The sequence below is a fragment of the Myotis brandtii genome, unplaced genomic scaffold (genome assembly GCF_000412655.1).
Source record: "Myotis brandtii unplaced genomic scaffold, ASM41265v1 scaffold686, whole genome shotgun sequence".
Lineage (NCBI taxonomy): Eukaryota > Metazoa > Chordata > Mammalia > Chiroptera > Vespertilionidae > Myotis > Myotis brandtii.
Genome location: NW_005370683.1, coordinates 2,990,343 through 3,006,346, shown reverse-complemented (window position 1 = coordinate 3,006,346; position 16,004 = coordinate 2,990,343). Strand labels below are relative to the sequence as shown.

The 16,004-nt window shown below is 37.5% G+C and overlaps 1 protein-coding gene across 4 annotated transcripts in view; it reads right to left on the bottom strand.

Moving 5' to 3' along the window:
* The window catches only part of PPHLN1 (periphilin 1), a 99,344-nt gene that overhangs the window by 67,323 nt on the left and 16,017 nt on the right, over positions 1 to 16,004 (bottom strand). For 2 of the 4 annotated variants that reach the window (XM_005881694.2, XM_005881693.2), the window contains exons 3-4: positions 12,113 to 12,277; positions 9,763 to 9,824 (exon numbers count right to left, since the gene is read on the bottom strand). In XM_005881694.2, coding sequence (XP_005881756.2) covers positions 9,763 to 9,824; positions 12,113 to 12,277 — 227 coding nt within the window. The remainder of the gene's footprint in view (positions 1 to 9,762; positions 9,825 to 12,112; positions 12,278 to 16,004) is intronic. The other 2 variants (XM_005881696.2, XM_005881695.2) reach the window with 1 other exon arrangement.

Here is a 16,004-nt window from a genome sequence, read left to right as displayed (position 1 = left end):
ACCGAACATAAACAGAATTACAGAAAAAATAGTTAACTATGAGAATGTTGACAATGTTTACCTTCAAGATACTGTACCCTGAGGCAACTACTAAAGGCAAACCTATTGACGTAAAAGATGAAAGTGAGCCCCAGCCAGTTTGGCTCAGTGGATAGAGCCTGAGAACTGAAGGGTCCGGGTTCAATTCCAGTTAAGGGCATGTACCTGTTACATGCTCAATCTCCAGGGCACCTGTGGGAGGCAACCAATCTATGTGTCTCTCTTACATCGATGTTTCTTTCTCTTTGTCTCTCCCCCTCACTTCCACTTTCTCTAAAAATCAATGGAGCCCTAGCCAGTTTGGCTCAGTGGATAGAGCATCGGCCTGCAGACTGAAGGGTCCCAGGTTCAATTCTGATCAAGGGCACATGCCCAGGTTGTAGGCTCAATCCCCAGTGAGGGGCATGCAGGAGGCAGCTGATCAATGATTCTCTCACATCATTGATGTTTCCATCTCTCTCTCTCCCTCTCCCTTCCTCTCTGAAATCAATAAAAATATATTTTTAAAAATGGTATGTAGAAGAAGCAAATTACTATAAAATAAATATATTTTAAAAAATAATAAAAACCAATGGAAAATTGATTCCCTTTAAAAATAAAAGGGAAAGTATAGGAAACATCAGGTGAGGATTAACAAAAAAGACTGTGACCAAAAGAATGAAATGTGCCAGAGGAAGAGAAACTAACAAAATTCTTCACATTAAAGGAGCTCTCAGAGGTATTTCACAATGAAAAGACAAAGATAAATGTTGGAAATTGATCCAACCTTAGAATGCAGTATAACAATTCGCCAAGGCATAAAAAAGATGTTTGTTCTGTATCTTAAGTTATACAATGAGATGGCACCACTCTAATAAGCTTTTTACAAAGAAATAAAACTCTAACTCTCATTGTTTCCAATGTGTTAAATTACAGTGTACTAAATGAGTATTTAGGTTTACCTTTTTTTTTCATTTCCCTGTACATTTCTAATTGACAGTTTGTTTTGACAAAAAATTGTAAAAGTCACAAATGTAATTTTTCCCATTGACTATTAACACATTGTATGCGGGAAACGTATTTATAAATACGTTTCCCGCATACAATGTGTTAATATTGCCTTGTGATTGCTTTGTGAGAATAATGATCACCTATGGGGAGGAAGTGGAAAGTAATTGAGCAGGGGTATAAAGAAGCTTCTGGATACAAGTAATGTTCTATTTCTTAACCAAATTGTGGTTCCACTTATGGTAATTCATTGAGCTGTACACCTTGATTTGTGTACTTTATGTATGTTTACTAAAAAGAAAGGTGTCTATTTTCTTCTAAAAATGTGATATAGAAAAAACTAGAGGCCCAGTGCACAAAATTTGTGCACTCTGGGGGCGAGGGGTTCCCTTAGCCGGTCCTGTGCCCTCTTGCAGTCTGGGAGCCCTCAGGGGATGTCTGACTGATGGCTTAGGCCCGTTCATCAGCCATGAGCCTGGCTTCTGGCTGAGCAGCACTCCCCCTGTGGTAGTGCACTGATCACCAGGGAGCAGCTCCTGCGTTAAGCGTCTGTCCCCTGGTGGTCAGTGCATGCCATAGCAACCGGTTGTTCCACTGTTTGGTCAATTTGCATATTAGCCTTTTATTATATAGGATATCATTCCTTATTTAACATGACCTGAAAGGATTTTTTAAAGAAAATGAACAGAACTTTTTATCTTTGAGAAAATAATTTTCATTAATATTTATTTTAAGAAAACACAAATTGTGAGACCAACTATTGTCAGAAAATCATTAGTACATTTTAATGATTTCTTTTGAACACACAAGTAGCAAAGCATTACATGACAAGCCCAAAATAAGTCAGCCTTATCAATTTCAGCTACCATCATCTGGTGTTAGGTCAGCTTCCCAGAAGATCACTAAGAAATCAGTGCAACGTGATTAGGTTCCTCCAATTCAGGATAATCTGTCTGCAAAGGCAAATCTTCCAATAAATCATCCCACTTCCTATATTTTTGCTATTTATTTTCCCATTATTCAGAAAAATGCTATCTTAACACAGCAACTCTTAACCTTCAACATCACTTCCAAGTATTATGATTCTTTTTACCCACTCTATAGGAAAAGTCAGTAAACAGATTAACAACCTTTTATAAATAAAACATTAAAAAATAACCCTTGATAATAAAAAATATTGTTTTTCTCCCATAGTTTTTCTTAAATCTTTGGAGTCTGCTACTATATCAATGCAACTAAACACTATCAAATGACTAATGAACAAATAAACACAAAATAGTTATTAGTAGAAAAATTTAAGTCTTCCATTGTCCTTCTGTACACTCACTCATGGTTTTAATTCTATACTCCCCATTAACAGACATTTTCTATTAAATTTTTTATATTTTTAAAAAATATTTAGCCCTGGTTTGGCTCAGTGGACACAGCGTTGGCCTGTGGACTGAAGGGTCCTGGGTTCAATTCCCGGTCAGGGCACATGCCCAGTAGGGGGGATGCAGGAAGCAGCCGATCAATGATTCTCTAGCATCACTGACGTTTCTATCTCTCTCTCCCTCTCCCTTCCTCTCTGAAATCAGTCAATCAATCAATAAGTAAAAGACTGTTACTAATTACTACATTTAAAAATAAATAAATGAAATATTTATATTTCATAAAGTTCAAGCCAAAGATACCATTACCTCAAGGCTCACCTCAATTTCTGCTACTTCAACAAAACACCACTATTACATTCAAGAAATACTTCTAGCCTGGCCAGCGTGGCTTAGTGGTTGAGCATCGACCTATGTATGAACCAGGAGATCGCGGCTCAATTACTGGTCAGAGCACACATCCAAGTTGTGGACTGGATCTACGGTAGGGGCATGCAGAAGGCAGTCCATCAATGATTCTCTCTTATCATTGATGTTTCTCTCTCCCTCTCCCTGTCCCTCTCCCTCTCCCTTTCTCTCTGAAATCAATAAAAATATATTTTAAAAACAAGAAATAAGAAATACTTCTATATCCAAAAATTAAAAACTAAATTGACTGCTAAAAAAAAAAAAAATGTAGAAAAACCAAATTTTTTTTTAGCAAACTGCTCAGAGTCATCAGAGCTAAGAATTCAGTAAAGAACTATGGAATCAATAAGAAGAGTAGAAAGCCCAGAGAGCTGGTCTTTTAAGGGGCTGCTTTTCCCTATATGTATCTGCCAATTTCAGAAGCAGCAGCTGAGAGGATGAAAAGTTGAGAAATAATTTTGATAGTTTCAAAGGATTATAATATAAAAATAGAGTCCAGACCTTACCAGGGAAGGAGGGTTGAAACCCCAAAGGGCCACAAAAGTGCAGGGTAAATTGGAAATAGACTAACCTGGCTTCATGACCTAAATTCCTTAAGGTAACCTTGGATTGCTAGTGACTCTAACCCTCTGTTTGAAATGCTCAGACGTTTCTGTTTTCCTAATCATTAAGATTCCTTAAATTTATTTCAGATGTAAAATCCCATTTTAACAAAAAACAACAACTAAAATCACAGAAGTAAAATAAATTTAAGCTAGACATTCTTAAATATAGAACTGTTTCCAGAAAAACTGTACAAACTAAAACAAAGCCACATAAACAACTGTCACGGAGTATTTAAAATGCAAAACATGAAACCTCTATAGATTATTAGTTTCCCCCAAAAATTAAAAGGGAAATTATCAATTAATTGATACAAATATCACAACTTCATGCATACTATTTTTATTTTTAAAATGTGTTAGTCCTGCCCTAGCTGGTTTTGGTCAGTGGATAGAGCATCAGCCTCTGGACTGAAGGGTCCCGGGTTCGATTCTGGCCAACGGCATATGCCCGGGTTGCGGGCTCGATCCCCAAAATGGGGCGTGCAAGAGGCAGCCAATCAATGATTCCCTCTCATCATTGATGTTTCTCTTTCTCTCCCTTCCTCTCTGATATCAATAAAAATATATATGTATGTTTTAAAATGTGTTAGTCCCTCCTTGGCCAGTGTGGTAGAGTTGGTTAGAGCGTCATCCTGTGTACTGAAGGGTCGTGGGTTTGATTCCCAGTCAGGGGACATACCCAGGTTGTGGGTTCAATCCCCAATTGGGGTGTATATGGGAGACAACTGATCGATGTTTCTCTCTCACATCAGTGCTTCTCTCTCCTTCCTTCCCTCTCCCTAGAATCAATGAAAAACAATCCCAGGATGAGGATTAAAAAAAAAATGTGTTAGTCCCAACACTCATGATTATCTATAAAATTCAATCAACAGCAACTAGTATAACTTTCTTTATGCAAGTATCATCCTAATTTTAAAGAAAAAATTTTGTTTATTTTAACAATTACCCTGAAACATGCTAAATAGCAATAGGATAGTGGAAACTGGGGCACATTTTTAATGTCATTTCAAAAATCAGAGGGTAGAAACTTTGCACTGTGACTACTGCAAAGTTCCATTTACACAAGAATACCTACATCTAAAGTCTTCAAACTATAATGTTTTTAGCTATGTTGAAAATGAGGATAAATGCATGATATAATGGGTTAAATACAATTAATTATCAGGAAATCAAAAAGAGCCTTTGAAGAAATATAAATAACAGTATAACTGGAATTCTTACTATAAAGATTTTTTTTAAAGCTATACTTAACTGAACTAATGTTTTTTATTTTCAAAAAAACAGTTTAAGAGTTGGGACAGCATCTTCAGCTGTATCACAAACATTTCAGCCATAATGCTGGACACACACAGGAGGCAAAGTTACCTGGAGAATGGAAGATGGGAAGAACTAATGCCCTATAATGCACCGTTCCTCAGAATGTAGTCTTGAAACTATCTGCACTATATTTACCTCGGATGTTGGTTGCGAAAGCCGATTTATAAAGCTCAGAATTCTCACCTATTAATATGCATCCCCTCAAGGTAATTTCAGCCCATGACATCAGTCACACCAGACAAGTTGTGATGGACCCCTCCGTTTAAGCAGACATATGTTTACCAGTTAAGAGTAAAATTCAATTAAAGTAGGAGGCAGGGATGTAAGAGGAGAGAGGAAAAGGGAGAAAGACAGCATTTCACTTACCTGGGACCTCATTTTTCTTTCCTTTGCACATCCAACACAAATATTCCACACAAAATACCGACTACTTCATTTCTAGTCAACATGAACTTCAAAAAGGAATTAAGACTGTGGGAATCATTTGAAAAAGCAGCTAGTAGGGAAAACTTAAGAATAAATTTAAACCTCATATATCTTGTTTTAGAAACTTTAGAACTAGGATGCTGTGACTTAAGCGAAGGGAGTTCCCATATTACCTTTTATTCTACACTATCCACAAAAATAAATGTCTTGCAGCAGAGTTGTGATTAGAAGTTTGATGACCAAGTCCAGAGCCCTTTCCACAAAACCACATCTTTACACTTAAAAGTATTCTAGGCATGAGATATGGACGAAGAGATAAAACACTGAGTATTGTTACAGAGATAAAATAAGCTTAAATAGCTATAACAAAAATACCCAAAAATGCAGGGTTCAGTCACTACACAAAAGAAGTCTAGCTACCATCAAACAGTCTAGGGCAGGCATGCCAGGGTGAGAGACTCCATGCAATCATCCAGAAACCGAGGCTGACCACTCTATTTCAACATGTGGCTTCCAAGGCCACGGGTCTGCTGTCATTCCATTCCAGGACCCACCCTGCAACATGGGAAAAGGTCAATGTGCGTGGAAGAACACATGTAGAAGCAGAACTCCTATTTACACTTTACTGGAGATAAATTAATCATACGGCCACATCTAGATGGAAGGAAGGCTGGGAAATATAGTCCACCTATGTGACTAGGATGTGTGGAGAAACACTGACTGGTTACCTCATGCACACACCCGAACTGGGGACCAAACCTGCAATCTGAGAATGTGCCCTAACCTGGAATTGAACCCATGACCCTTCAGTGCATGGGATGATGCTCTAACCACTAAGGAACACCACCTGGGTGCTACCATAGTTTTTTGTTTATTTCCATTTTCATGAAATATCTTTTTCCATTCCTTTACTTTTAGTCTGTGTGTGTCTTTCCATCTGAAGCAAGTCCCTTGAAGATAGCATATGTAAGGGTCTTTTTTTTTAACCATTAAGCCACTATATGTCTTTTGATTGGAGCATTTAATCTATTTATTTGCATTTAAAGTAATTGTTGATAAGTATGTATTTAACACCATTATTCATATAATTTACTGTATCCTTACTTAAGGATATATTTTATTGATTTTAAGAGAGAGGGAGAAACATTGATGTGAAAGAAACATCAATCGGTTGCCTCCCATACACACCCCAACCAAGGATCAAACCCACAACCTAGGTATGTGCCCTGATCAGGAATCAAACCCACAACCTTTTGGTGTGCAGGACGATGCTCCAACTAACTGAGCCACCTAGCCAAGGCATTCATATTTTTTTATCTTTTTCTTCTTCTTCTTCTTCTTAAAGACTGTTTACTATGTCTTATAATACTGGTGGTGATGAATTCTTTTAGCTTTTTCCTTTTTCTTGTCTGGGAAGACCTTTATTATCTGACCTTTAATTCTAAATGAGAGCTTTGCTGAGCAAAGTAATCTCAGTTGTAGGTCCTTTACTTTTCATCACTTTAAATATTTCATGCCTATACCTTCTGTCCTGAAAAGTTTCTGTTGAGAAATCAGCTGACAGTCTTATGGGAGCTCCCTTGCAGGTTACAAACTACTTTTCTCTTGCTGCTTCTAAGATTCTCTCTTTGTCTTTAACCTTTGGCATTTTAATTATGATGTGTCTTAATATGGGCCTCTTTGGATTCACCTTGTTTTTGTTTGAGACTTTGTGTACTTCCTGGACATGTATGTCTTTCCTTCACCAGGTTAGGGACGTTTTCTGACATTATTCTTTCAAATACGTTTTCAATTCCTTGTTCTCTCTCTTCTAGAACCCACATGATGCAAACGTTGGTATGCTTGAAGTTGTCCCAGAGGCTCCTTATACTATCCTCATTTTTTTTAATTCTTTTTTCTTTTTGCTGTTCTGACTGGGTGTTTCCTGCTTCCTTATCTTCCAAATCTCTTGATCATCTGCTTCTTCTACTCCACTGTTGATTCTCTGCAATGTGTTCTTCATTTCAGTTACTGTATTCTTCATTTCTGATTCTTTTTTATATTTCCCATCTCCATTTTTATGTTTCCTATCCCTTCGTTGAAGTTCTCACTAAGTTCTTCTATTTTTCTCCTAAGTTCATTATGAATCCTTATAACTAGTGTTTTGAACTCTGAATCTGGTAGATTGCTTGTCTCCATTTTGTTTAGTACTTTTTCTGGAGTTTTGTTCTGTTCTTTCATTTGGGACATGTTTCTTTGTCTCATTTTGGCTGCCTCCCTGTATTTGTTTCTATGTATTAGGTAGAGTTGTTAGGTCTCAGTCTTGGTAGAGTGGGAAGTAGGTGTCCTGTAGGGTCCAGTGGCAGAGCCTCCCAAGTAACCCAAACTGGACGCTCCAGGTGTGCTTCCCTTCTACACGCACCACTCCCGTTTGGGCTGTGTGCATCTTCCTGTGTAGCTGAGCCTGGATTGCTATTGGCACATCAATGGGAGGTATTTATCCCCAGGCCAATTGGCTGTGAGGACTGGCTGTAACTACAGAAGAGGAGCTACTGTGCAGGGGCCAACTCCACAGAGCAAAATTCACTTCAATGGGACTCTGGTCCAATGAGTTCACCCTTTGAATATGTCATTCATGGAGGTGGTTGAGTGGTGCTCTCGTGCAGTCTGAAGCTGTCTGGGGGTGCGCTGGCTCGGGGGCCTCCTGGAAAGTGCAGGTCAAGATCAGCCGCCACCTGTGCCCTGCGTAGGGCCACCCACTATGAGTAACAGAGCAATCTGTAGATGGCTGCTGCTTGTGCTGGGCTTGGAGGTACCCAGGAACCAAGGCCAGCTGCTGCTTGTGCTGGTCCTGAGGCCACTTAGTAAGAGATAGTGGGCACACAAAGGCCAAATGCTGCTTGTTTCAGGTATGTGAACCATTGAGAGATTTTAGGAAAGTCTACAACATTAGCCAAGACAGGCCATTTGTATGGAAAAGCCACTGGAAATGACTTGGGTGGGCCCAAAATTGTTGAAGTTCTCACTAAGTTCTGGAAACGACTTGGTGTGGGACTCACCAGGGCAGGGTGAACAGTGATAGCCAGGTTGATGGAGACTCATATATTTCACCCACCTGCCAGCCTGTAGGGAGAGGGCTCAGCAAAGGAACAATGCCTCTGCCAGCCACATCTGTCTGGGAGGAAAGCTGCCCCTCCAGCCCTCATCCTGAAGTCACAAAATTTAATTCCTCCTCATATCTCCCTGGCAACTTTCTTGCTGATGCCCAAGCACAGACCCTTTAAGAGGAATGCCTGGGACTCCAGCAGCCTGTGTCTCACTCAACAACAATCCCCACTGGTTTTTACTTTTCTGGGCACTGGAACCCTGGCAGGTGAATCCTGGTGTGGGCCAGAACCCCTTGTTCCTTAGTGTGTGGGACAGAACCCCTCGTTCCTTAGTGGGAGCCTCCCGATTTTTAACCACCACATGTGGCATGGAACCAGCCAATTCTGTGTCTCTGTCCCTACTACCAGTGTCAATTTGGCTTCTTCTTTATATCCTTATAGAACTTTTGTTCAGCTAGATAGATTTCAGGCTATTCTGAATGATGCTTGTTCTGTAGTTTACTTGTAATTTTGATGTGGTTGTGGAAGAATACGAGTACCACATTTATCTACACTGCCACCTTGAGCAGAAGCCCCCTTGAGGTTAGATACAGACAGTCCTCGAGTTATATCAGACTCGACGTACGTCGTTTCGTGGTTACGTCACCATCTCCCATCCTATCTAATAAAGAAGGAATATGTTAACTGACCATCACACCATCGCAAAGATGGCGGCGCCCACAGCCAACGAGGGAATATGCTGACTGCCCCACCTTCAAAGACGGCGGCGCCCACAGCCAATAAGGAGGAAATATGCTAATTGACTGCCACACCCTCAAAGATGGCGGTGCCCACATCCACAAGATGGCAGCACCCAGTCCCCTCAGCCCTGCCGGGCAACAGGGGCCCGGCCGCTCCTCGCGCCTGCCTCCAGAGTCCCCCAGTCCCCTCAGTGCCCCAGCCGCCCAGGGCGGGCCCAAAGTGCAGGCAAGCCTCAGATGTCAGCTGCCCAGCCGCCCAGGGACGCCCGAGGCTCAGGTAACCAGGGCCAGCCGAGGGCTGCGCTGCCGACAGTGGCAGCAGCAGAGGTGTCATGATGGGGCATCGCCTTCCCCTGATCGCCAGGTCGCCTCCCGCCCCTGAGGTCTCCCGGACTGTGAGAGGGGGCAGGCCAGGCTGTGGGACACCCCCATCCAGTGCATGAATTTTCATGCACCGGGCCTCTAGTCTATTTATAAAAAAAAAAGTTCCATCATTTTGCCGTATGTACATATGTGCTTTATGTTTTTTATTATTTATTTACCACAAGTAAAGGTCAGGAATTGTTATCTTTCTTTTAAACTTTTTTTACTGTTTCACTTCATTACTGCTGTGTATGTGCTCCATGTGAGTGACGTAGGTGCTTATGTAGGTGGGTTCTTCTGACTTATAGCAAAAATCATGTTATGTCAGCCATAAGAACGCATCTCCGATGTAACCCAAGGACCTACTATATCTCGTGAGTCAAGTATCAAAGTAGTTATGTTATTAATTTCATCTTTTTACCTGTATTCAGGCTGTCGACTTCCAGAATGATCATCTCTTGTCCACTTATAGTTAGATTCATCCTGTAAAATAAAAAGTTACTTAGATATTTATTTGTGTTATTTTGGTCACATAGAATATATCTAACAGTAGTACTAGGAACCTAGTCTCTAAGACCAAAATAATATGAAGACAAAACACCTTTCTAAATTTCTCTGAGGCTAAAAAGCATAAAATAAAAAATATACAAATCATCCATTTCAACAACTAAATTAGTAATAAACTGAGAATCTGTGGTACCATTTATTTCAATGAAAATGCTTAAATATTTATCTGGTAGGCCCTAACAGTCTTACTGCCAAGGACATATATACCAACATAACAATAGCTAAGGGCTGTTCAAGAACAAAGGCTCAATTTAAATTTAATTAAGTAGATGTTTCTTGGCCTTTCATTTTATTCATATGTCAAGTTATCTCATCAATTTTCAAGCTCAATAAGAAATTTAGTACTTTCCCACTTTTCTCTCAAGTTTTCATTTCTCATCTTACCTCCTATTAAATCTGGAAACAAGAAACCACCCTTGCTGATAAGCTATGTTAGAGCTAAATGTGGCACTAAGTTTGAAATTAATCAAAGAAACCAAATAAATTTTGTCCTCTAAGATAGACACATTTGAAAAGGTTCATAAAAAAAGAAACACATAATAATCCACACCCAATTAATTTAAAATCATACACAGAACAATACAACATGTAAATTTCTTACAATCAGAAACAATGATTCAGCTAAATAAATACTATTTTCATTTCCTTTAGCATCACAGACTCTGCTCTTATATAAATAAAGTCTATTCATCATTTTTCTTCACAACATTAAATATAAACAAAAGAAAAAACTCAACAGCTATAATTAAATATTGGATCAAGTAAGTAGTTTGCATTATATGACTGAAGTCTAGAAAAGAATCAGTGGCATAAAAGTCCTAAGAATCTCAAGTGGGCTTGTTTGTTTGAAGAGAATTTAAAGAGGAAATGTTGTATACAGTATAAACACTATTTATATCAATAGAAAAAATTATTGTTGAGGCACTATTATGCTACAAGGTTTTAGAAAAAAGTCATGTTCGTGAGGATTCAAATATAAATTGGTCCACTGAATCCAAAATTCCCTCTCTACAGTAGCAAATGGCCACAGGGTTTTCACAAGAGGGCTAACAACTTTATGCAAAGACGAAATTGTTTCTTCCTGAGACTACCTGGAATAAGGGCTCTGATGGCAAAATCCTGTATTTCTAGGATAGGGATAATGCACATTTACTTTTCAAAATGGAATCCCTCTTCCTAAAGGAAGAGCATGACATGTTAAATTTAAATAAAATAAAAATTAATTCTATGAGAAGGAAACCCTAACACTCCAACCTTTCAAAGCAAACGTACGAAAACACTGAATAGTCTCATTACCACTATAGAATTGTCAGCGCAACCACAACATGGCAGTGAGAGAACTGGACTCCCATAGGTATACCCACCCTAGGTAAGTCACCTTACCTCCATTTCTTCAAGTGAAAAGTATGGAAACTAATTCCAACAGCAAATGTAAGGTCAAATTTTATCATAAGAAATGCATGAATAGGTACTGTCAACTACAATATTATACAATAGGGAAGGGGGGAAAGAGATAATGTAGGAAAATGGCCTAGCAGAGGAAACATGCAAGCTACATTAAAGAAACTGCATCAAGGAATATTTTCAATCAAGTTCAATGACAGATTACTGCAACATTAAATACATAGTTTTATATTATTAAAGATGATCACAAAAAACGATATAACAGCAGTCAAAATAGTAATGATATCAGCCAACATTTTTAAAGTGCTTACTATGGGAAAGGTGATGTTTTGAGTGTTCTAATCTGAATTAGTAAATAAATTTTAATAATAACTATAGCAAAAATGAAACAGAGACTCAACCTTAACCCAACCTCACCCACAGCATTTCATCATGCTAAAAATAAGTAATTATAAGTGGGCACATTTGTAAGAGATGGTAACCACTTGGTCATCACTTACTGAGTACCAAGGGAACAGATCACCTTTAACTGCTTCTGCAAATCCCTGATGATGTGGGCTAGTTGGAATTAATGTCATTTAGATAAAGCTCTCCAGAGTGCTTACCCACTTTGTCCAGCACCCCAAGATTCTTCACTACCAGTTCCCATTTGACAGCTCCAGCAGGCAATTCAACAGAGCATCAAGCAGGAAGTGTTTATTCAACTGCCTTCATGGCCAGTCACATAAATTTTAAAAATTACATGACTTTTAAACTTATAAAAAAAAGTAACAATTAGTACATGGGGTAAATTTACATACTCCTCTGTGAGGTGGACCACTTCTTCGATCATGAGAAAAACTGCGGCCCTCGTCATAGTCTCGGTAATCAACATGACTGTAATATCTATTGTAGCTTCCTTCAACCGGTCTGTCTAGCAGTGGTGGTTTCTTTGTCACAATATTAACTACTCTATGGTAGCCATCCTAAAACAGACAAAAAGAAATATACAACAATCACTAACTTCTCTATTTGGTTTTGGAAAGGTTTCAAAAAAGCATAGGAGATCTTATCCTTAATCAAATAAAGTAAATGTATAAACAAACAAAAATGCTTTAATGAAATAACATGAATATAACTAACAGTACGGTCTTCACATGGATTAAAGGAAATAAAATCGTTCAATGAAGAAAACCAGGTGTTTAACATGCAGCAATGCAGAAAACCAATCATAAGTAAAAGAAAAATATTGTTTCAATAATAAATAAACTACAGAAAATAAGAGTGTTACAATAACTCTAATCTCTAATTGTCTAGGAATTTTAGGAATAAAATCATTTAAGATAGCATACATCCTTGGTCTATTGTTAAAAGTATACTGTTCATAAGAAATGCAAGACTTTTCTACACATTAGCAACAGCAAATAGGGAGGTAATATTGAGGTAGGAAGATCAGGAGGAAACATTTTGCTATCTCTCCACAGCTCTGGACAAAGGAGAGTTTTTGACTTCATAGGTTTGGACACAAAAGAAAACCCAATGTAAAATTTGAATGAATTTTCAAAGTAATATGTTGTTAATGTTTTAAAGCAGCGGTTCTCAACCTGTGGGTCGAGACCCCTTTGGCAGTCAAACGACCCTTTCACAGGGGTCACCTAAGACCATCCTGCATATCAGATATTTACATTACGATTCATAACAGTAGCAACATTACAGTTATGAAATAGCAACGAAAATAATTTTATGATTGGGTCACAACATGAGGAACTGTACTTAAAGGGCCAGAAGGTTGAGAACCACTGTTTTAACGTTTTAGCAACTGAATGGATTATTTGTGGGGGTTAGGAAATTGGGCAGAGGGAGAACAACACTGGTCTTAGATTAGTAGCTGCGGTAAAGTAACAGAACAAAAATGATGATCAACAGTAAAAACTAGAAATACAGAGCACATATCTGTAAGTAATCTGCTCTTGAGCACTCATGCTAACTTTCTATCAATATCGGGTGAGACAGAGGTGGAAGAAACTGGTAAGCTATCACAGTATGTAAGACATGATCAACTAATGAGTTAACTAATTTAACAAAATAAAAAACAAAACATAAAGCCCGACATTCAAAGCTGGATACTTTACCTTACTAAACCTCAGTTTCATTATTTGTAAAATTAGCTTAATACCTACCTCATGAGGTTGGTGTGAGGGCTAAATAAAAAACAGATTGTAAAGCATTTAGCACAATAGTATAAACTAAGTGCTCAAAAAATGTTTACTATTTACACAAGTCTACGTGAAGCACTAAATTTTTTTAATTGTCTATTTCTTAAATTACTTCTTAGCATTGATAACTACAACTATTCAGTTAATAAGTTATTACATCCTATTCAAACTTCCCAAAGGGTAGGAAATTTGTTAATGTGCTTGGAAAAAATAAAATCAGTAGTTCATATCTACCTGACAGCTAAAATATCTACCTAATTTTTTTCCAAGGTGGTTTCCTTCTTTAGTATGTTAGATATTAAATTATAAGAAACATTTTATATGTTTGCATCAGACATACTAAACAGCCGTAGCTGGTTTGGCTCAGTGAATAGAGCGTCGGCCTGTGGAGTGAAGGGTCCTGGGTTTGATTCCAGTCAAGGGCACATGCCAGGTTGCGGGCGCATTCCCAGTAGGGGATGTGCAGGAGGCAGTCGATCAATGATTCTCTCTCATAATTGATGTTTCTATCTCTCTCTCCCTCTCCCTTCCTCTATGAAATCAATAAAAATATATTAAAACAACATAGTACACAGATTAATTTATTGAGTTTCTTCTAAACACTATCTTCCACAGAGCTTTCAATTAAATCTAAGCAAATGCTAATCTTCCAAAAAATGTCATTAAGCCAAAATTAGTAACATTACAAATTATAACATTTTCTAATTCAAAACGTATTATTCAAAAATGTTAATTCAAAATCTGTTATAAAAGTAGAATTACTGATTTCTCCAGTTTTAAGAAACCATGAAATTCCATCCCACAATATCCTTATTTGTTGGTACATGCTTATTTGGAGGATGGTGGGGTGCATATGCCTAAACATTTCTATAAATGGAGACAGAGCTTCTTCCTAAGCAGCCTATTCCTTTGTTCAACTCCCCCAGTTACTAGAAAATTATTTCAGGATTTTAAAATGTGTATGGTAAAACTTTCAAAGAAGTAAAACTAGAATCACATTTAGTTATATATTTAACAAATTGTTTTTACCAAATAACAAATGGGGGGGGGGGACAACTTCTAATAACAGCTCTTGTATCTAGCAATAAAAATCAAACTGTTTCCTGTTTTGAGAAAGTGTTCAAATATAAGTACATTATAGCATCTCTGCTCTGTAGGCATCTAATCTTAAAGAAAACTCCCTAGCTATATGAAAAGATTTAAGGAAATGAAGATGACTATATGAGTCTGTGACAAAGCAAAAATATTTTCAGAGACAGTTCATGCCTTATCCAGATACAACATTCATGGATTTCTTTTTCTTTCTAATAAAATGCATGATGAGTGACAAAGATTTCAGAATTTCTCTTTCAAAAGCTTATACTATTAAAGTTCAAATAGTACTTTTCGTTACCTGCAATGCCAGACCTGAATGAAAATATCATCACTCTTTGAAATTCCTGTACAAATCTTACAATAAGCTATACACATGTAATTTTCCTCTCTAAATGCTAACAAAAGTACACAAGGCTTCAGGATGGTATGTTTGGAAACTCCATTTTAGAAATATCTTAGAAAACAATGGCACCATTACATACAAACCAAAAATAAAAACTAGAACTTACAAAGTAAAACTTAAAAGGTTTTTGAGGATAAAAGGGATCATTTTCAATTAACTAAAAATGAACTCAATGAAATTATTAGGCTGGATACAGATTATGAGGATCACTATTTCTTTGAAATTACTTATTCTCCAATGTCAATAAAATATATTTTGCACACAATTTCACACAAAAATATTTAAAATAAAAATTTTAATGCATAAGCACCCCCTTTTAGCATGCTTATCTTTTAGAGATACACACTGAAATATTTATTTGCATTTGAAATATGGTATCTTGGATTTACTTCTAAATAATCTGGGAAAGAGAAAAGCAGTGAAGGCACAGACAAAACAAGATTAAACCTTGAGTTTTGATTTGTCCATGGGGCGTTCATTACATTATTTTGCCTACTTTTATATACTTAATTTTTGCCCTTACAAAAAAATAAAAAACAACAAAAACATACCAACCTACCAGTAAAATAACTATGTATGATGGCTCATGTAAGCAATCAATGCCATCACTTCCTAACACAACAACTTACACTACAAATACAAGCCCCATGTGCAGAGACCTTATTTTGTCTTATTCACTGCTCTATTCCCATCATCTGGAATATCATTTGGCACATAGTAAGCACCACATACATAATACATATTCTTCTTTGCTATCCCAATGTTATATCACTTTTGGCATCACATGCTTTTTACTAGAAAAGTACCTAACAAACCATATCTAACTAAAAAATTGTATTACACAGGCTGGTAAACTTTTGTTTTCTAAGTATGAGGGTTCTTCACTCTGATCCATCCTAGTTTGTGACAAGCATTTTTATTATAGCACTTACTGGTTTAATTAGCTTGCTGAGTTTTCTTTTTTTAAAGGACATACTTACAGAGAAGAGGTGGGGGCGG